This window comes from Rana temporaria, chromosome 2 (assembly GCF_905171775.1).
Source record: "Rana temporaria chromosome 2, aRanTem1.1, whole genome shotgun sequence".
In the NCBI taxonomy this organism is placed as follows: Eukaryota; Metazoa; Chordata; class Amphibia; order Anura; family Ranidae; genus Rana; species Rana temporaria.
Genome location: NC_053490.1, coordinates 231,393,898 through 231,415,575, shown reverse-complemented (window position 1 = coordinate 231,415,575; position 21,678 = coordinate 231,393,898). Strand labels below are relative to the sequence as shown.

At 45.8% G+C, this 21,678-nt stretch overlaps 1 protein-coding gene across 6 annotated transcripts in view; it reads left to right on the top strand.

Moving 5' to 3' along the window:
* SENP7 (SUMO specific peptidase 7) overlaps positions 1–21,678 on the top strand; it is a 133,512-nt gene that overhangs the window by 26,688 nt on the left and 85,146 nt on the right. For all 6 annotated transcript variants that reach the window (XM_040336605.1, XM_040336604.1, XM_040336603.1 and 3 more), the window contains 3 exons: positions 13,665–13,792; positions 18,019–18,367; positions 21,269–21,393. In XM_040336605.1, the coding sequence (XP_040192539.1) occupies positions 13,665–13,792; positions 18,019–18,367; positions 21,269–21,393 (602 nt within the window). The remainder of the gene's footprint in view (positions 1–13,664; positions 13,793–18,018; positions 18,368–21,268; positions 21,394–21,678) is intronic.

Here is a 21,678-nt window from a genome sequence, read left to right as displayed (position 1 = left end):
CCATCAGCGCCACCCCAGTGTCCATCAGCGCCACCCCAGTGTCCATCAGCGCCACCCCAGTGTCCATCAGCGCCACCCCAGTGTCCATCAGTGCCACCCCACAGTGCCCATCCATGCCCAGTGCCCACCTATCAGTGCCCATCTGTGCCACCCATAAGTATCCATCAGTGCCGCCCATGAGTGCCTATCTGTGCTGCCTATGAGTGCCCAGTGCCGCCCAGGAGTGCCCATCAGTGCCGCCTATGTGTGCCCATCAGTGCCGCCTATGTGTGCCCATCAGTGCCGCCTATGTGTGCCCATCAGTGCCGCCTATGTGTGCCCATCAGTGCCGCCTATGTGTGCCCATCAGTGTCGCATACCAGCGCCGCCAATCAGTGCCACCTCATCTGTGCCCGTCAGTACTACCTCATCGATGTCCATCAGTGCCATCTCATCGGTGCCCATTAGTGCCGCCATATCAGTGCCCGTAATTGAAAGAGAAAACGTATTTACAAAAAAATTAACAGAAAAAAATAAAAACGTAATTTTTTTTCCAAATTTTCAGCATTTTTTTAGTTGTTGCGCAAAAAAAAAAAAAATCGCAGAGGTGATCGAATACCACCAAAAGAAAGCTCTATTTGTGGGGAAAAAAGGACGCCAATTTTGTTTGGGTACAGTGTAGCATGACCGCGCAATTGCCATTCAAAGTGCGACAGTGCTGAAAGCTGAAAATTGGCTTGGGCGGGAAGCTGCGTAAGTACCTGGTATGGAAGTGGTTAATAACAAACTGAAGCAGATCTGTTGGTCACTTTTTTTAGTAGATTAGGCAAAGTCCTGTCTGATGCCACGTACACACGGTCGCATTTTCCGATTAGAAAAAGTCTGACCGTGTGTATGCCCCATCGGACTTTTTCCATTGGAATTTCCGACAGACTTTAGATAGAGAGCAGGTTCTCTATTTTTCCGAATGAGTTTTGCCCGGTCAAAAGCCCGACCGTGTGTAGAACTAGACTTATTTCAGAATTAAGCCACCATTCGCTCACGACTGCGGCCCCCCCACGCTGATGAGGACAGGGCCTCTTCCCGACAACCCTGGCCGTTGGTTGTCGGGGTCTGCGGGCGGGGAGCTTATTGAAATCCGGGAGCCCCCTTTAATAAGGGGGCCCCCAGATCCCGGCCCCCCCACCCTAGGTGAATGAGTATGGGGTACATCATATCCCTACCCATTCACCTGGTGGAAATAAAAAATAAAAAAAAACACACTACACAGGGTTTTTAAAGTAATTTATTAGTCATCTCCGGGGGGGCGTTCTGCCGGGGCCCCCGCTTTCTTCTTTTAAGCTCTTTTACGAGCGGGGACCCCGGGCTTTTTCGGCATCTTCTCTGTTTCCTTCTGCCGGGGGGGGTCCCGGTCTTCACCGCCATCTGGTTCTCTTCCACCGGGGGCCCCCGCTCTCTTCTTTTATTTTTTTTCGATGTTGACACGTCGCTTCCTCCCGCTGTAATGACGCGTGTGCGGCTCGCACCATTTATATAGGCCTCTTATGACGTCACAGTCCCATCATGCTCCAGGTGGTGACGACATAAGGGGGCGGATATCACCCGGTGACCCCGCCCCCTTAAATCATCACCACCCGGAGCATGATGGGACTGTGAAGTCATAAGAGGCCTATATAAATCGGTGCGAGCCGCGCACATGTCATTACAGTGGGAGGAAGCAACGTCGAAAAAGGCAGAAGGCGACAGAAGCCCGGGCCCCCCCCCCCGCTCATAAAAGAGCTAAAGAAGAGAGCGCGGCCCCCGGCGGAGAACCAGACGGGGGTGAAGCCCGGCAAAATACGTTGCAGAAGCCCGGGCCCCCCCTCGTAAAAGAGCTAAAGAAGAGAGGGGGGCCCCGCGGAAAAGAACCAGATGGCAGTGAAAACCGGGACACCCCCCCCCCCCAGCAGAAGACGCTGAAAAAGCCTGGGGCCCCCGCTCGTAAAAGAGCTTAATAGAAGAAAGCGGGGGCAGAACGCCCCCCGGAGCTAACTAATAAAATTACTTTAAAAACCCTTTGTAGTGTGTTTTTATTTTTATTTTTTTTACATTTTTTTTTCCGCCAGGTGAATGGGTAGGGGTAGATGTACCCCATACTCATTCACCTAGGGTGGGGGCCGGGATCTGGGGGCCCCTTATTAAAGGGGGCTCCCGGATTCCGATAAGCTCCCCACCTGCAGACCCCGACAACCAACGGCCAGGGTTGTCGGGAAGAGGCCCTGTCCTCATCGACATGGAAACAGGGTGCTTTGGGGTGGGGGGGCCGAAGGGCGCCCCCCCTGCCCCAAAGCACCTACCTCCCCATGTTGAGGGCATGCGGCCTGGCACGGTTGAGGGGGGGCGCTCGCTCGTCCCCATCCCCTTTCCTGACAGGCTGCTGTTCGGATACAGGTCTGGTATGGATTTTGGGGGGACCCCCGCACCGTTCTTTTGGCGTAAGGGGGGTTCCCCTTAAAATCCATAGCAGACCCAAGCGCCTGGTATTCTCCTGGAGGGGGAACCCATGCCGTTTTTTTATTTGAAATTTGTCATGGAGTTCCCCCTCAAGATTCATACCAGACACAGTGCTTGGTATTGGCAGGGATCCAAGTCGGATCCCTGTTCAATATCGTGCCGCGGCTAAACGCAACCGCAGCTAAAAGCAATGTACAAATGCAGCTGATCGCTGTGCCTGGAGTCTTGAATTCCAGCAAAACATAAACATGCTTTTATCTGCGGCAAAACAGCCGTCCGTGTGAAAGGGGCCTTTAAACTAAAATCCCTGCATCTACAGATATCCACAAGCCAAAACAAACCTATCTAACTATCTGGAGAATAAATCGGTATACATACCTTTCCTGCAGCCGATCCAATGCCACGCTGAGCTGTCAGCCACGGCTTTGCTGTGGAGGCGGGTGCAGAGGACAAGTCCCACAACGGAAGCCCCATAGTAGGTCTATGAGTGACGTCACTCCCCATTTTTTTTTTGACAGCTTTGTCCACTGCAAAGTTTCCCCTGCTGGTGACCGGGTCGAATCGGCTTCAGAAAAGCGATTTCTTCTTTACGGGGCTAGATAGGTCGGTCTTAGAATGTGGGTGTCTGTAAATGCAGATATTTTAGTTTTGGGGTGGATGTTACACTTTAAGGTTTCTTGGCTATCGCTTAGCATCTCGAAGTTTCATCTCCCATCATCAATTTTTTTTTTTTTTTACCAAAAATATGTAGCAGAATACATATTGAACTGATGAATACATTTGTGTATGTATATGTGTGTATATAATATGTTTTCTAGCAGAAAGTAAAAATATTTTTTTCTTGAAAACTATCGCTTATTTTTTGTTTATAGCACAAAAAAATAAAAACCGAAGAGGTGATCAAATATCGCCAAAAGAAAGCTCTATTTTGTGAGAAAAAAATACATCAATTTTGTTTGGGTAAAATATTGTACATGGTGGTATGTTTTGGGTCATTGTCATGCTGCAAGACCCATCCATGACCCATCTTCAGTGTTCTGGCTGAGGGAAGAAGGTTCTCATTCAAGATTTTCCAATACATGGCCCTGTTCATTGGCCCCTCAATGCAGCAAAGTTGGCCGTTTAGCAGAGAAACAGCCCCAAAGCATAATGTTTCCACCTCTGTGACTGTAGGGATAGTGCATTTGGGGTCATAGTAAACATTTTTCTTCCTCCAAACTCAACGAGTCCCCCTCCTCAAGAAGGCACATATACAGTCATGCCACTAAACCGCTAAATGATTCAGAGAAGGATTTGGAGAAAGTGCTGTGGTCAGATAAGACCAAATTCAAGCTCTTTGGCATTAACTTGACTCTCCGTGTTTGGAGGAAGGGTTAATAATAAATATATTTCCCAAATAAAAAAAAGTTAATCTTAAATACCATATTCATCAAAAGCATCCAAAGCAAGACTTACCTCCAACAAATCACTCCATTAGCAACCAGAGTCCATATCAAACAGATTCAAAATGAGGACTTGATAATCAAACAAATTAGTGTATATATACACATGGGTGTATCTGAGAGCCATCCACATCCCAGGGCACAGCCCTAATTAGGGTTAATTGGTGTCCAGGGGTGGACTCTCTCATTGATTATCCCAAGGCATGAGCATAAACGTCAATGCTTGGGCATTTCATCTCATCCCGGAAAGGTGCAACTTCAGGGTAAGATGGCGATCATAGGGGCCAGCGCACCAAACTGGAGGTGACGTGGTCATGCGTCACTCCCCAAGACCGTAAGTGACGTGGCTGCTCACTGGTTAAGTGCGTATCTTGGAAGGCACAAGAAGGTAGACATTAGCGAAAAAGCATTAAGTAGAGCGTCCACAAGATGGCGCCATACCACAGTGCAGATAATGAGTTTATCAATCATAACGTCAATTCTTGGGCAATCAGAATATACAAATAACTTATCAACCTATATTGCACAACTCCAAAGTCATAAAATCTCTAAAGTATCATGGAATCATATCCCAGCTGGAGGAGAGAGGGGGACATGGGGCATGTATCTGGAGAGTGTAAACAACAGTAAGATCTTAAAACAAAAAACTCATCCTCATGCTGAAAAAGCTTGTCTAATTTTTGAGCATGTAAGGCTATATTGATAGTAAAGAGGTTGTAAACCTCAGAGAAAAAAAAAAAAAAAAAACCCCTGCAAGACAAAGGCATAATGAGCTAGTATGCATCGCATACTAGCTCATTCTGAAATTCTTACCTTGGAACAAAGCTGTTGCAGCCGTCTCCGCACACCGCCGTCTACATCTTTCCCAAAGCTTTTTCCGGGTTTGCGGGCTTTCGGCGCTGTGATTGGCCGCAGCCACGATGACATCGCTCCCGTGCGGGGGGAGCCGCCATTCACAGCACGGCTTGGGAAGGAACGGCAACCTTCAGAGCACATGTGGCAGTGATGTCACTGGCTGCATGCATTGTAAATATATCCTAAACTGTACAGGTTTAGAAGATATTTTCACTACCTTTTAGGTTTGGTAAGCCTTATTATAGGCTTACCTATGAGTTAAAGTTTGCAGAAGAAGTTTACTTCCTCCTTTTAAGTAAGGTATTAAGAGGACTTTCCCCACTTACTGAAGCCAAAATATCATAGTATTTAACATGTAACATATATTATAGGAGAAACAAGTATGTATATGTATTTGGCACTAGTAGTGCATTGTATAAGAGCCCTTTCACACTGGTGCGTTTTTGCCGCGTTTTCGCGGTAAAAATAGCTCTATTTAAACGCTCATAAAACGCTCCCCATGCATCTCAATGGACCCTTTCACACGGAGGCGTTGCGCTGGAGGAGCGTTGAGAAAAGTCCTGCAAGCAGCATCTTTGGAGAAGCTTTTGAGCGCTGAAAAAAACGCTCCAAAAACGCCCCCTCCGTTGAAATGAATTGAAACACGGTAAAATCGCGGTGTTTTACCGCTATTTTAACGCTCCGCTATAGGCGTTTCCAGTGTGAAAGGGATTAGTCCACATTTAAAAAGGTCACAAAGCTTATTGAGTTGTTTAGACCTGGATATGCTGTGGTCCTTGATCTATAGATCCACTTGGCTTCAGCTTGTAAAATGAATCGATTAAATCCCTACCTCTCCGTGGGAGGTGTAGTCTTGCCAATGCTGTAAATTTTAAGGAATCTATTTTGTATTTAAGTTTATCTGTGAAGTGTCTAGCCACGAAGCTTTAATCCAAAAGTCCCGTGGTAATCACTTGCATGGTCACTTATTTGTTTCCAAAATTGTCTTCGTTTTTCCCACATAGTGGGAGCCAGTCACATGTCCATAGGTATACAATATCTATGGTGTTACAATTAATCAAATGTTTTGGTTGAAAAACCTCTGCGTTGGGTAATACAAAATCTTTTCTTTTGTTTATAAATCGACAACAGTCGCAGCAACCACATTTAAACGTCCCTTTTGGGCGTGATCCACATGGATCACATCTACTTTTAGGGGAAAAATGGCTTAAGGTCAGGATGTCTTAGGCCCCATACACACGATAGAATCCATCCGCTGAAAAATCCCAGCGAATGGGTTTCAGCGGATAGATCCTATGGTGTAAACACTCCAGCGGATCTGTTTCCGCGGATATTTATCCCCTGGGATGGATTTCCAGCGGATAAATATTTGATGACATGCTATCAAATCTATCCGCTGGAATCCATCCCAACGGATGGATCTGCTGGTCTGTACAGACTCACCGGATCCATCCGTCCGAAGGGATCCCCCGCATGCGTCGTAATGATTCGGCGCATGCGTGGAATTCCTTATATGACAGCGTCACGCACGTCGCCGCGTCATAATCGCGGCGACGGCGCGACACGTCATCGCCAGAGGATTTCGATTCGATGGTGAGTACACTCCATCGCATGGAAATCCGTGCAAAACCTCGAGAGGATTTATCCGCGGAAACGGTCCGCTGGACCGTATCCGCGGATAAATCCTCTCGTGTGTATGGGGCCTACGAGATTTATTCTTCCTAAAAGGTAAAATGTGGTTTTATATTTCCCCACAATGGGGCCCTCTGACAAAATATGCCAGTGTTTGATTAAGATCTGTCTGCCAGGTTACTATATTTGCTAATTGAGCGGATTTTGTGTGTTGTTCTATCCTCATCCCCTTAAAACCGGAGTAGCTCACATGGACTATCTTTAGCTCTTTTGTACGTTTTTGTTTTCTACTGTATCATCTCTCCAAAAACCAATTCTGTAATATTTTGGCTTGTCTTTCCAAATCACCATTATTGGATGTAGAGAAGATCTGTAAAGAGTGGACCAAAATTCCTTCTGGGATGGGTGCAAACCTGGTAACCAATTACAAGAAAGGTCTTACCTCTGTGCTTGCCAACAAGGGGTTTTCCACCAAGTACTAAGTCATGTTTTGCTTGGGGATCAAATGCCTATTTTACTCACTGAAATGCAGCTCAATTTATAACATTTTGTAGCATGTTTTTTTCTGAATTTGGTTGGTATTCTGTCTCTATTATTTTAAAATGCACCTACCGTATTTATCGCGGTATAACGCACTCCCGCGTTTACCGCGCACCCCTGAAGTTGCCTCGAATCCTGTGGAAAAAAAAGAGATTTTTAATACAGCTTACCTGTAAAATCTTTTTCTTGGAGTACATCACGGGACACAGAGCGGCATTCATTACTATATGGGTTATATGGAGTACCTTCAGGTGTAGACACTGGCAATCTCAAACAGGAAATGCCCCTCCCTATATAACCCCCTCCCATAGGAGGAGTACCTCAGTTTTGTAGCAAGCAGTATGCCTCCCAAAATGGTCCTCAAAAAAAGAGGGGTGGGAGCTCTGTGTCCCGTGATGTACTCCAAGAAAAAGATTTTACAGGTAAGCTGTATTAAAAATCTCTTTTTCTTTATCGTACATCACGGGACACAGAGCGGCATTCATTACTATATGGGATGTCCCAAAGCAATGCTTACAATGAGGGGAGGGAGAACATCTCCAAGACAAAAGGATTTAATTTAGAGATATACTCAAATCATAATAAATCCAACTTAGTTGAGAAAAATAAAAATTTTTAAATTTAACTCGAACAAGAGGAGCCCCCGGAATCCGAGGGTCTCAAACTGCAGCTTGCAGCACTGCCTGCCCGAAGGCAGTATCAGTATTCCTTCTTACGTCCAACTTGTAGAATTTTGTAAACGTGTGGACAGAAGACCAGGTTGCCGCCTTGCAAACTTGAGCCATAGAGATCTGGTGGTGTGCTGCCCAGGAGGCGCCCATGGCTCTAGTAGAATGAGCCTTTAATGATACTGGAGGAGGCAACCCTTTCAAGCCGTAGGCCTGAGTGATTAATTGCTTAATCCACCTAGAAATGGTGGACTTTGCAGCTGCCTGCCCCTTCTTGGGCCCATCCGGTAGAATGAACAGCACATCTGTCTTCCGGATCTTCTTTGTAGCTTTAAGATAGGCCTTCATGGCCCTGACAATATCCAAGGTATGCAGCAACCCTTCCTTTCTGGAAGTAGGTTTAGGGAAGAAGGATGGTAATACCAAATCCTGGTTCAAATGAAAACTGGATATGACCTTCGGAAGGAAGGATGAGGGCGGAGAACGACCCTGTCCTTATGAAAAACAAGATATGGTTCCTTACAGGATAAGGCTGCCAGCTCCGAAACTCTTCTTGCGGAAACTATGGCAACCAAAAATACTAACTTCCTTGTCAGTAGAACCAAAGGAATATCAGCCAACGGCTCAAACGGTTGTTTCTGTAAACTTTGACAGAACAAGATTTAAATCCCACGGACAAAGCGGGGATTTAACTGGAGGTCTAATACGTAAGACCCCTTGAAGGAAGGTCTTAACCAGCGAGTGGGTGGCCAGCGGCCGCTGAAACCACACTGACAGAGCAGAAATCTGTCCTTTGATTGTGCTTAATGCCAATCCTTTATCCACTCCTAGCTGGAGAAAACTTAATACTCTATCGATGGTAAATTTGCGAGAAAGCCATCGCTTGGACTCACACCAGCCTACATAGGCCTTCCAGACCCTGTAATAAATCACCCTAGAGACCGGTTTCCTGGCTCTGATTAGGGTAGAGATTACTTTCTGAGACAGACCTCTACCCCTGAGAATCAGGGATTCAGCTTCCAGGCCGTCAAATTTAGATGCCGTAAGGCAGGGTGGAGGATCGGACCTTGCGATAGCAGGTCTGGCCGTAGAGGAAGAGTCCAAGGGTCTCCCACTACCATCCTTAAGATTAGTGAGTACCATGCCCTTCTGGGCCATGCTGGAGCTACCAGGATGACTGGTATGTGCTCCACCCGGATCCTGCGCAGCAGGCGGGGTAGTAACTGGAGCGGGGGAAACGCATAAAGAAGTTTGAACTGATGCCAAGGGCAAACCAACGCATCGGTTCCGCAGGCCATCGGATCCCTTGAGCGGGACATGAACCTGTCTAGTTTCTTGTTGAGTCTCGATGCCATGATATCCACGTCCGGCACTCCCCATCTTTGGCAGAGTGCTTGAAAGACTAGTGGATGCAGAGACCATTCCCCCGGCCATAGAGTCTGGCGGCTTAAGAAGTCCGCCTGAAAGTTGTCCACTCCTGGAATGAATATTGCCGATATGCAGGGCACATGAGCCTCTGCCCATAGAAGAATCAAGCTCACCTCTCTCTGAGCGGTTTGACTCCTGGTTCCCCCTTGGTGATTTATGTGTGCCACGGCCGTGGCATTGTCTGATTGAATTCTCACCGGGAACCCCTGCAATTTTGACGTCCAAGCCCTGAGGGCTAGTCGAGCAGCTCTGAGCTCCAAGATGTTGATGGGCAACTGCTTCTCTGGCTTTGCCCAAGTACCTTGGCGAGTGCAACCATCCAAAATTGCTCCCCAGCCCGTCAGGCTGGCGTCTGTGGTCACTATCTTCCAAGCCACTGGGCTGAAAGACCTCCCCTTCAGTAGATTCTGAGGGTCTAACCACCAACACAGACTTTGTCGGACTCTTGATGAGAGCGGCAACGGGATATCCAAGGCCTGTGGCCTTCTGCTCCATGCTGACAGGATGGCTGCCTGTAGGATGCGAGTGTGGCTCTGGGCGTATGGTACCGCCTCGAATGTGGCCACCATCTTGCCTAGTAACCTCATACATAGGCGAATAGTCGGTTCTTTCTTGCTTAGAACCAGTAGGATTAATTCCTTGATGGCTTTTACCTTCCTCAGAGGTAGGAACACTCCTTGTTGTTCTGTGTCTAATCTCATGCCGAGATATTCCAACTGCTTTGTGGGCTGGAAAGCTGACTTTTCTCGATTTAGGACCCAGCCGAACCTCTCGAGGTATTGGACCGTGAGGGCCACTGCTCGCTCCAAGCCGGGAGACGAGTGATCTATGACTAGGAGGTCGTCCAGGTATGCTAGGATCGTGACCCCTTGGATCCTTAGTTTGGCTAGGATTGGAGCTAGGACCTTCGTGAACACCCGGGGGGCCGTAGCCAACCCGAAGGGAAGCGCCACGAATTGGAAGTGACGCGAAGCCACCATGAAGCGTAGATATCTTTGATGTGGCTGATAAATTGGAACATGAAGGTAGGCATCCTTTATGTCTATGGACGCCATGAAGTCGTCCTTCTGGAGTGTGGCAGCTGCTGACCGCACGGATTCCATCCGAAATGAGCGGATCTTTAGATATGCATTTACCATCTTTAGGTCCAAAATTGGCCTGACATCTCCATTGGATTTTGGGATGATGAATAGGTTGGAGTAGAAACCCAGCCCCTGTTCCAGGACTGGTACCTCTACTATTACTTCCTGGGAAAGTAGATGATCTAATGCCGATCTTAATGCGGCTCCCTTTTCCGGATCGTTTGGAATCCTCGACTTCTGGAAATGAGGAGGAGGAAACCTTAGGAAATCTAATTTGTAGCCTGTGGCCACGGAAGACCGTACCCACTCGTCGGGAATGCTGGCTTCCCAAATCTCTGAAAAGAGTCGCAGCCTTCCCCCCACCTTCGTGGGTGGGGGCGCCCCTTCATAAGGTTGGCTTGGGGGCTGGTTTTGCTGGTTTGCGAAACCACTGCCTTTTGCCTCTAACAGCCTGTCCTTGTGATCTGCTGTTGAAGCCGAAGTTTGCTTTTGCAGGAGGCCGTCGATACTGCTTGGCATTAGAGGGCCCCTGCCCAGGGGAATACTGTCGTTTAAACGCAGGTCCCTGCCTTCTTCTTAGTTGGCAAGAGAGTACTCTTGCCGTTTGAAATGGTCTGAATGTATTTATCTAGGTCTTCTCCGAAGAGTCGTCCTCCATGGAAGGGGAACCCTACCAGGAGCTTCTTGCATGGGGGCTCAGCCTCCCAGCTTTTTAACCATAAGAGTCTTCTCATATGGATAAGGGATAACGATAAACGTGACGCTTGCTGGATAGAATCCTTGATTGCGTCTACCGTAAAACATATGGCCTTAGGGACATCCGAAAATTTTTCTGCCTGCTGGGCCGGAATAAGTTTAAGCATCTGCTTAAATTGATCCGATAATGCTTGAGCGACCCCAATCGCAGCCACAGCTGGCTGTACTACTGCCCCTGCAGTAGTGAAGGAGTTCTTAAGTAGTGCTTCCAAGCGCTTATCAACTGGATCCTTGAACACCTGTATGTTTTCTACAGGGCATGTTAACGATCTGTTAACACATGAGATGGCTGCGTCCACTGCAGGAGTAGCCCATCTTTTGGAAAATTTTTCTTCCATAGGATATAGGACAGAGAACCTTTTAGGTGGTAAGAAGATCTTATCTGGCTTGTTCCAATCTTGGAACAAAATTCCCTCTAATAGAGGATGGATCGGAAACACAGCATTGCTTTGAGGCGCCCTCAGTGAGCCCAAAGCTGAAACCGTCGATACCTGGAGATCTGGTACTGGCAAGTTGAATGTCCTATGGACCAAGTCCGACAATCCTTGAATCCACCAGCTCTCCCTCAGGGAGACTGCCCCAGACTCCTCTGTATCCGGGTCTTCGATCCCTGAACCTACTTGGTCCGTGTCCAAGAGGTCGTCCAATTCCCCTGAGGAAAGGACCTCCTCTTCTGAGGGTCCGCGCTCGGGCGACGGAGATCTATTCCGCTTACTGCCCCGCATAGCTGCGGATATCATTTTTTTTTTTTTTTTTTTTTTTCCATGCTTTTCTCATCTCTTTTAAAGAGGTGAGTAATACCTCCTCCGTGACCATCTTAGGGTTGGACTGACCCGCGTCAGCTCCAGCCCCAGATCCCGATGGCCCCAAGGCTCCCTGTAGGGAAAACAGCGGCATACCATGGTACAATACCGAGGTACACCTGCTACCTCTTGGTATTTGGAACTATAAAAGTTAATTGTCCAAACACCTGTTTGGGGGATAAAAAAATGCTTCCTCTCCCCTAGATGACTTTTTTTTTTTTTTTTTTTCGTTTTTGTTTCAAATCCAGGAAAGAAAAAACATTCTGTCCCCCTGAGTAGTATTGCAAAGAAAAACTATGAGATGGAAAAGAAACAGCCTATTTCTAGGCTTGACAAAACAGTCCTCTGAAGACTGCAATATCCTTTCTGGCCACTGTGTGTCCTCGGCGCCCCGTGCTGCCGCTCTGGTCTTTCTCCTCAGTTCCAAAGTATTGATGGAACAAACAAGGAAGGGCCGCCCCTTCCTTTAAGCCACTGACCCGCCCTTCCCCCCCAGCAACCTCAAACAGGAAATGCCCCTCCCGACAGGGGGAGGGGGGGGGGATTTTGGGAGGAAGGGACCTCTCTGTTCCAGCAAACTGCGGCCTGCAGCCTGGAACCATGAGGAGGCCAGCGTTTTGCCTGCTTGCAGGCTCTGAGGAGGAAGACTGAATGGAGCATCGCCTGGAGGCCTGCAGGTAAGCAAAGCTCTCTGACACACACATATATTTTTATATAACACAGGCCCCACTCAATGCTTTTCCAACACTACAAGGGAGGTCACATCTTATGGGGAATAATACATAGAGAGCCATCCTATCTTTATGATATGTGACTAGTTTGCCAGATGCAGTGCATAACTTTAGGCATGTCCCCTGTGACCCCCCAGAAAAAAACCTGCTAAGAACCAAGTTCCGCAAGTTTTCCCCTCACTTACCTGCTCCATGCCGCAGGACTTTGCCAAGCAAGAGGCCCAATCTTCCCCCATCTCCGTGGGGATGTCTAGACCTTCAGGCCCTGGGTTCCTATGAAGGATCCACTGTCCTGGGCCCATATAGCACCCTGGCAACAGAAAACTTTAGGTACCCAAAGGTTTCTAAGTTCTGGGCCCAGGGTCCAGCTCTCTAAAAAGAAAAGCATTATGGGCTATACCCCAAGGGTTTGGGGTCCGGTTACTGACCACTTTAGCGCTGAGGCTTTTTTGGACAGAACCGGTAGCTCACCTAATCCCAAGGATGCGGAGGCAGGCTAAACCATGACTAACACCTAAGACACTGGCGTAAAAACTGAGGTACTCCTCCTATGGGAGGGGGTTATATAGGGAGGGGCATTTCCTGTTTGAGATTGCCAGTGTCTACACCTGAAGGTACTCCATATAACCCATATAGTAATGAATGCCGCTCTGTGTCCCGTGATGTACGATAAAGAAAGTATTTTTTGTACTTACAGTTTTGGTGTCTTGCGCGGCGTCCATCGGCGGCCTCGTCGGGTCCAGCATCCGTCTGCGGCTTCGGGTGTCCTCTTCGTCGGGTCCGGTGTCCTTCTGCGGCTTCGGGTGTCCTCTTCGTCGGGTCCGGCGTCCTCGCGTCCTCCCCGCTCGTTTCCCGCGCCGAGTTTGAATACTGCGCCGACATATACAGAGCGCAGTACACTCGTGTATTGTCGGGCAGGCTCGGCAACTCTCGCGCTGACGTCCTGTACGTCCAGGACGTGAGCGTGGAAGGAGCCGAGACTACCCGACTATACCCAAGTGTACTGCGCTCGGTATATGTCGGCGCAGTATTCAGACTCGGCGCGGGAAAGTGGGTATCGGCGTATACCGTGCACCCATGATTTTGCCCTGATTTTCAGGGCAAAAAAAGTGTGCGGTATACGCCGATAAATACGGTATAAAAAATAGACCCTTCGTTTCTTTTGTACATTGGCAAACTTACAAAATCTGCAGGATATGAAAAAGTTATTGTCCCCTCTTTAAGAGACCGATTTAACTTTATTTTTACTTTACAGAGCAAACGCAAGAGTACCCATCTAGTAAAGTCTGTCGCGATGTCAGCAATACATCAATTTCTTTTGGACCAAGAAAATATAATAGTCTTGACCAGGAAAGCCAAGGTGTATCAAAAGTGCATGAACAGGTATTTGTAAACCCCCCAATATATGTGAATAAAGCTTGGATCTTTCTTTGGATTTATCCTTGGTCAAACCCCCCATATACACATGTTGTCCTAAAAGAAATCTTTGAGAAAACTGTGTCGGCTACCATAACCCGAACCAACCCTTCATTTTAAAATGCTAATTGCTCAAATATTTTATTGGCTCAAAGGTTTTAGTGCTCTCTGTATTGCTGATTATGCCGATCAGAAGTTGTGGACTTCTCTGAAATTACTGGATACATTCTAGTTTTTGTTCCATGGAGATGCAGAAAGTATTGGAAAGTTCACTCGGTTTACTTTAATGTAATTTACAGCAGCAATATTCTGGACTCTGGAGAGATCCTGGCATGTGAAGTGGGAAGAGCTGCTTGATTAATCCGTTTTTTCCCCTCTCTCCTTCTCATCATTCTCCCCCTTCTTCTACATTTACAAATAAGAAAGCAGCAGGGGTATACCAGTATCGTAGCTTTACATCCCAATGCTGTATTTACTTTAACAGAGCAGTAAAGATTTAAAGATATAGTTTCTATGGGGCAGATCCACAAAATTTAATTTTAAATTTCCCGCGTCGTATCTTTGTTTTGTATCTACAAAACAAGATACAACTGCATCTCGGATCGATCCGACAGGCGTACGTCTTAGTACGCCGTCGGATCTTAGGTGCAATTTTTCCGCCGGCCGATAGGTGGCGTTTCCGTCGAATTCCGTGTTGAGTATGCAAATTAGCTAGTTACGGCGATCCACGAATGTACGTCCGGCCGGCGCATTTTTTTTACGTCGTTTGCGTTCGGCTTTTTCCGGCGTATAGTTAAAGCTGCTATTATGAGGTGTACTCAATGTTAAGTATGGCAGTCGTTCCCGCGTCAAATTTTGCATTTTTAACGTCGTTTGCGTAAGTCGTTCGCGAATAGAGATTTGCGTAGAATGACGTCACCGTCGTAAGCATTGGCTTGTTCCGGTTTAATTTCGAGCATGCGCACTGGGATACCCCCACGGACGGCGCATGCGCCGTTCAAGAAAAAAACGTTGTTTACGTCGGGTCACGACGTATTTACATAAAACACGTCCCCATCACATCCATTTGAATTCCGCGCCCTTACGCCGCCAAAGATACACTACGCCGCCGTAACTTATGGCGCAAATTCTTTGAGGATTCGAAAAAAAAATAAGTTACGGCGGCGTAGTGTATGCGCCACGCTACGTGGATCTGCCCCTATGTTTTTAATTCGTTTTTTTTGCAATCCATTTGGGTGGTTTTTCTTTTTTTTTTTATGTAAGGACATGAAGTGATGGGATATCACTCCAGTTAGGAAAGGGTTTTTGTCTAGATCTTTTCGTGTCCATTAAGGGACACAGGAAGCCTTAAACCAAAGGGTTATTCTGCTGCCTGCAGGAGTATTGGACACTCCCCCAACTATCAGCATGCCTCAGTTTTCCCTAGGAGGATGGACATCTTTTATTCAGCTCTGCTATTTTAAAAGGCTAATCTGTTAATTTTTAGCATTTTTTCTTCTTAATTTTTTCCTTCTCTACACTGCTTCTGAAGGTTCATGAGGGAGACTGTCCTGCTGTAACGGGTTCCCCCACTTACTTTCTGCCAACAGCTCAGAGGCTGTTTGCAGCCTGCCTACTGATGATGCTGGTATCTGCAGCCTGGAGTAATGCTCTCCTCTGCTGCTAGAGTCCTCTGTCAGTCTCCTTGGTCATTGCTCCAGTCCCTGCAGCAGAACAGTATCAGGGGGTTTTACGCTAACCTGTTTACTATTCTAAAACCTAAATCTTGAAATTCAAGATACTAAGGGTGAGATTTACTAAAACGGGTGCACACACAATTTTGTGCAGCTGTGCATAGTAATCAGTCGGCTTCCAGGTTTTATTCTGAAAGCTTAACTGAAGCTAAAGTTAAAAGCTGATTGGTTACTATGTACAGTTGCACCAGATTCTATGTGCACCATTTTTAGTTAATCTACCCCTAAATGTTTATATTTGGACCCATAAGTTCTGTCATGTTCTACTTTTACCAGGGAAACTTTTGGGCTTATATGCAAACCAAAAATGCTTACTTAATTGTGCTCATTTCTCGAGTGCTCTTATGGCATCCACATTGTAGGATACTGAAGTGATTTCCTGTTGAGAAAACAGTTGGCAAAAACTCTGTTTGACAAATTCTGACTGTCCAGATGTTACAGATGTTTGTGTGGATCCTGAACCTTCAAACTCTTTCGAAGCCATCCAATTCTCCACTTCAGTATGAAAGTCTTGGAGTTAATGGTAGTCCACCTTGAGGCGGTCCCCTCTGCCCAATTTGATTCTAGACATCTGCAACACAATATTCTGTCATCATGAGACAAATCAGGCCGGTCTCTGTACAGACTCATTTGGCTGATGCCAAACACTAAGCAATCTCTTTCTTGGTGTCTCAGGAATCCTACTGTAAAGTGAGAGAAGTCCTTTCTTCCCATGTCTTGGATGGTTCTCATGACAGGTGCCAGACTGTTGGGCTAGGGCAGTGTTTCTCAATTCCAGTCCTCAGGCCCCCCCAACAGGTCAGGTTTTCAGGATTTCCCTCAGATGAAAAGGCTGTGGTGATTACTAAGGCAGTGAAACTGATCAAATCACCTGTGCAAAATAATGGAAATCCTGAAAACCTGACCTGTTGGTCCTGAGGACTGGAATTGAGAAACATTGGGCTAGGGGTACATTTTGGATATCGTGTCCGAGCAGGGGACTTGGTCATCAGAGAAATCCCCTCTCCCATAAACATCTTGGAGCTTGAGGTGATTTGGCTGTCTCTTCTGCATTAGACCAACCTGTTGTTTGGCCATGCGATCCAGATTTAGTCAGCCAACATCAAGGCATTGGCGGTGAAAGGAACCAGATATCTTGTTGTGGCAAGAGAGGTAGCGTGGATCCTGCATTGAGCAAAACTGCTAATGGTAGGCACATTTCCTCAGCTGGTAGCATCTGGATAATAGAGAGTGGTCTCTACACCCATGGCATTCCAGGACCTGCATCCCAGGTGGGGGTTGCTGAAAGTATACCTTCTGACCTCCCAGGGTCATCGGAATTGGCACCCAGGTGCAGGGTAGAAGCAATAGATGTTCTGATGGCCCTGGGGGATCAATAAACCCTTATTGATGCCTTCCCTCCTCTGAACTTTTTTCCTCCTCTGGTCAGCAGGATTGAGTTGCAGGGCACTCCAGTGATCCTTATTTATCCAGATTGGAAATCCTGTTTCTCCTTGCCTGAAATTTCTTTCTTGCCTGGCTTGGAAGATCAAGATAAAGGGCATTCCGGTGATTCTCATTTCCCCAGATTGGCCCAGGCATGTGTGGATACGCTGACCTGGTAAGTCAGATGGCAAAGGCACTGCTCATCAAATGGAAATTTTCTTCCATGGTCTGGATATGGGTTTGCGCTGTGCGTGTCAATCCCTCAGCCACTGCTTCTTTCAGAAAGAAAGGGCCGCTTTTTGTCTTTCCAGATGGGTATTGCCTCAGTTTTTGTCCCACAATCTCAAGGTGGCTCAGTCAGACCATCGTTCAAGCTTGTGGTCTCAGTGATCAGATTCTCCTTTACAGTTAAGAATCACTCCACTAGATCAGTGAGCACCTCTTAGACTTATAGACATTAAGTAACTGTTTCTCAGATTTGTAGAGCAGCCACCTGGCCTTCTGTTCACACTTTCTGCGATTTTTCTACCAGATGAACAGTTTCATGCACAAAGTCCAGGTAGTCCCCAGTTTTCTGTTATTTACAATTGTTTGCAGTGTTGCCCACTGAACTGCTTTTGAATGTCCCAAAAGTTAGACTTACTATGTACTCACATTTTTGTGGAGTCTACTGAGGAACACAGGTGACAGGTGCCATCCCTTTGCTACAAAACTGAGGCATGCTGGTAGTAGGAGGGATTGATTGGCCTACCATTATTTGGTTTTGTCGTCCCACATTGTAAAGTTCGGGAGCTGGCAACTCATCAGCAGACATTGACACATGAGTGGAGTTGGGGAACCTGCATGCAGTAGTGATCATCAGTAAGTAGCTATTTGCATATTAATTTTGGCATAACCTAGTCTGGTACTGGAGGGACAACTACTGATATTGTCAGTTTTGGATTTTTCTGCCCATAAGTTTGCTCTTTATCTTCTATTGGTGCAAATTAATGGGACATGTTGTTGAAATGGTGTGCTTTTCTATTTGAATTACAGAAGAGTGCTTTGAAGGGTAATGAGATTTCACAAGCCAGACGTGAAAGAACCTATTGCTTAAAACGTGCCGAACACCAGAGCAAGAAAATGTCACTTTCTCCTTCTTCAACTGATCCATCCAGCTCTTCCACTGAGTCGTTTACAGACCGCACTTTATCCTGCACTTTGGAATCACCAGGTAGAAAAGACATTACTAGACAGAAAATTAAAGAGACCGCTGAAGAAAATAAAAATTCTTCTGATGATGGATGTTCTTCAGATACCCAGAGATTCCGTTCACAGTCTGTTGCTTACAGCAGAACAAGAAGTAAAGTATTTGCTACCAGTGACAGTGTGGAAGCACCTCCAAGTAAGTTATTTTTACAATGTTTACAATGTTTTGCTAAAAATTTGGATTTCCCCTAAAGGCCCTTTCACACGGGTTGACTTGTAATGCTTTCCTATGGGATTGCAGACGTTAGCGGATGATGCATCCGCTAACGTCCGCAAACATCCGCCTCCGCAAAAATCCGCTTTTTCAGACGGAAGAAAACACTATTTTTCTTCCGTCTGGCGGAACGGTTCGGATGAATACGGACACACTGTCCGTATTTATCCGATTCCCCATAGGGGAGAGCGGAGGAAAGACAGGGCGGCCTCTGCACAGTGTGCGAGGTCCGCCCTGTCCGCCAACAGCTCAGCGGGGATTTACGGATGATCCCCGCTGAGCCGACGGACACACACAGGGCGGATCAATACGGATCCGCTCCGTGTGAAAAGGCCCTTACTTTTTGTCTCTGACAGTGATCACCAGGACAGATAGAGATGGTGAATCGCATTAGCAGGGACACAACCCCTACCTCACTCCATCCAAACTTAAAAAAAAAAAAAAAAGTTGTTTTTATATATACTTTAGCTCATTTACTTGTAATGCGTTATTATTTACCCACTGGTAAAACAGAATTACAAAGTTAGCACCAGTAATAAATAGCTGATTGCATAGCTGTCAGTACAGTCTCTTCCTGGCTATGAAAATGTTAATGTGATTCTGACTTGCAGTATTATCTGTGTTGGTTGTGAGCTGCAGTGGTATCCATGTTAATTGCTGCCAGTTACTTCACAGCAGCTGAGAGCAAGTACACGGAAAAGGGATAGGATCACTTTCTGAATGGTTAATTGTGTATGTTTTCTAAAAAGAGGCTCGACAATGTGTCAGACTTTATTTCCAGAGATAGATAGAATATATTTTTTTAATTGTATGCATTCCTAAGACTAAGACCAAGGGTTTTACATTTGTATTACTGCAGTCCTTTTCTGGAACTTTTTGTTTACAAGTTTAAAATCAGTGTTTTTTGCGAAAAAATTACTTGGCACTAGAGGTCGACCGATATATCGGCCGATATTTGGCCGTTTTGAAAAAATCGTCATCGGCCGATTTTTGTGTAAACCAGGTTGATTTGCGCCTTTACCCGGCCCGCCGGCAGTACTGACCAGGGCCCCGCTCCCGCTACAGCATGTGAAATTAATTCTTTACCCGCACGCTGCCGGTCACTATATATCGAAGGGAAGGGGAAGTTTCACTGGCATCGGCGGGCTGTAGCAGAGGAACAATAATACCTCATTAGCATTTCAAAAGCCGACTAGTAACTCCCCCCAGCAGGTGATCGTGGCCATCACTAGCTAGCTCTTCCTTCCCTGCTAAGGAGGAGCCGGCTGGCTGCTTCTATTTTTCTTGTTATGCGATTGGCTGATCAGCGTCTATCTACATGCACCTAGCCCTATCGGGTGCATGCAGATAGATACCAGCATGGATGGAGGGTAAGTCACAAAGTGCTACTGTGCCCCCCTGCAGACTTTATTGAATCTCTTTTTAAAGGGAAACCTGGCTGAGGCTGACAAGCTGTCATTGAGAAAATGGATGAAGATGGCTCTGTGTGGATATGATTGTTACATTGTGGAGATCCTCTTCACAATGTAACTCTCATCCTCACACAGAGTCATCTTCATCCCCACCCAGCACCATCCACCCCTCTCCACAACGAATGTAAACATCTCTTGTAATAGAAATAAGCATGACCGGTTCTCTTTAGTGAGAGATCTGGGGTCAAAAAGATGAAGGGTTTTACATGTGTTTCCTCTCCCACTGCCTCTAAAAGTGATGCCGTGGTGAAATCCGCTGCCGGACCACTTTTATCACATGCAAAATCGCCCACAGTACAAAAAAATACCAGGGTTTCACCAGCTACCTGCCATAACAGTATTTAATGTCAAAATAATGACGTAAACACACTGTGAGTGGTCGTCAACTGGTTAACGAGCAGGGCCCTCTAATTTCTACTGTTTTAAAATAGTTATTATTGTAATTTGTACTATCTGCACTTGTGTTGTAAATCCCTGCGTAAACTGTTGGCACTATATAAATCCTGTATAAAAATTATATTATTGTTTTTTTGTTTTCGAGTTTTCCTTTAACCGATATGATACTGCACTACTTTAACTGACAATTGTGCGGTCATGCAAAGCTGTACCCAAATGGAATTTATTTCATTTTTTTCCCACATAAAGTATTCTTTTGGTGGTATTTGATCACCACTGGGTATTTTTCTTTTTTTTTTTACTTTTTATGCTATAAAAATGCAAAAAGGCCGACAATTTAAAAAAAAAAAAAAAAAAATTATATATATATATATATATATATATATATATATATATATATATATATATATATATATATATATATATATATATAATTTTACTTTCTGCTCTCAAACTTGTCCCATAATTAAAAAAATTAATTTCTTCAAAAATTTTGGTTAATATGTATTGTGCTACATATTTTTGGTAAACAAAATCCCAATAAGCGTGTATTGATTGGTTTGCGCAAAAGTTAGTTTCTACAAACTATGGTATATATGCTGGAATTTTTATTGTTTTGATACTAGTAATGGCGGCGATCAATGACTTCTAGCAGAACTTTGATGTTGTGGTGGACAGTCTGACACTGACACTTTGTGGAAACCATTGACAATAAAGTGATCAGTACTAAAAAATATGCACTGTCACTGTACTAATGACACTGGCTAAAAGGTTAAACATGAAAGGATTAACTGTGTACCTAACCAAGAGAGCGGCTGCCCTTCCGCAGTATATGTATGGTGGGTGATGCAGTTAATAGAGATTTACACTGACCATGCCTCAAGTTGATATCCACAGTGATTTCCCATTCTAACAACAGCATTTGATCATTCACCTTGTTTTTTTTTTTTTTAAGTTGTACTGTCTAGTGATGAAGACGAGTCTGCTCAGAAAGAATCAAAACCAGGCTGTTCACATACTGTGAGGAAAACATCAGAGCAGAGAAAGAACCCATGTCCTACTAAAGATGTAGAGCCAATGGTATGTGATTTAATATCAATCCTTCTATAGGCAGAGCATACCTTATGATACTGTGTCCCCTAGTTTTGGATAAGTTAAAGTGGAGCTCCACCCAAAAGGGGAAATTCTGCTTTAAGGCCTCCTCCCCAGCTCCTGTTTGTGAAATGGAGGTTTTGGGGAGGAGGGGGGAGCGGGTAACGATTTTGACAGGTACCCACTCCCATCTCCATTCCGGTCACCTTAGGATATCGGAAACAGAAGTTCTCCTTCCCGGAGTCTTTTTGGACATGTGACAGGTCCCAGAAG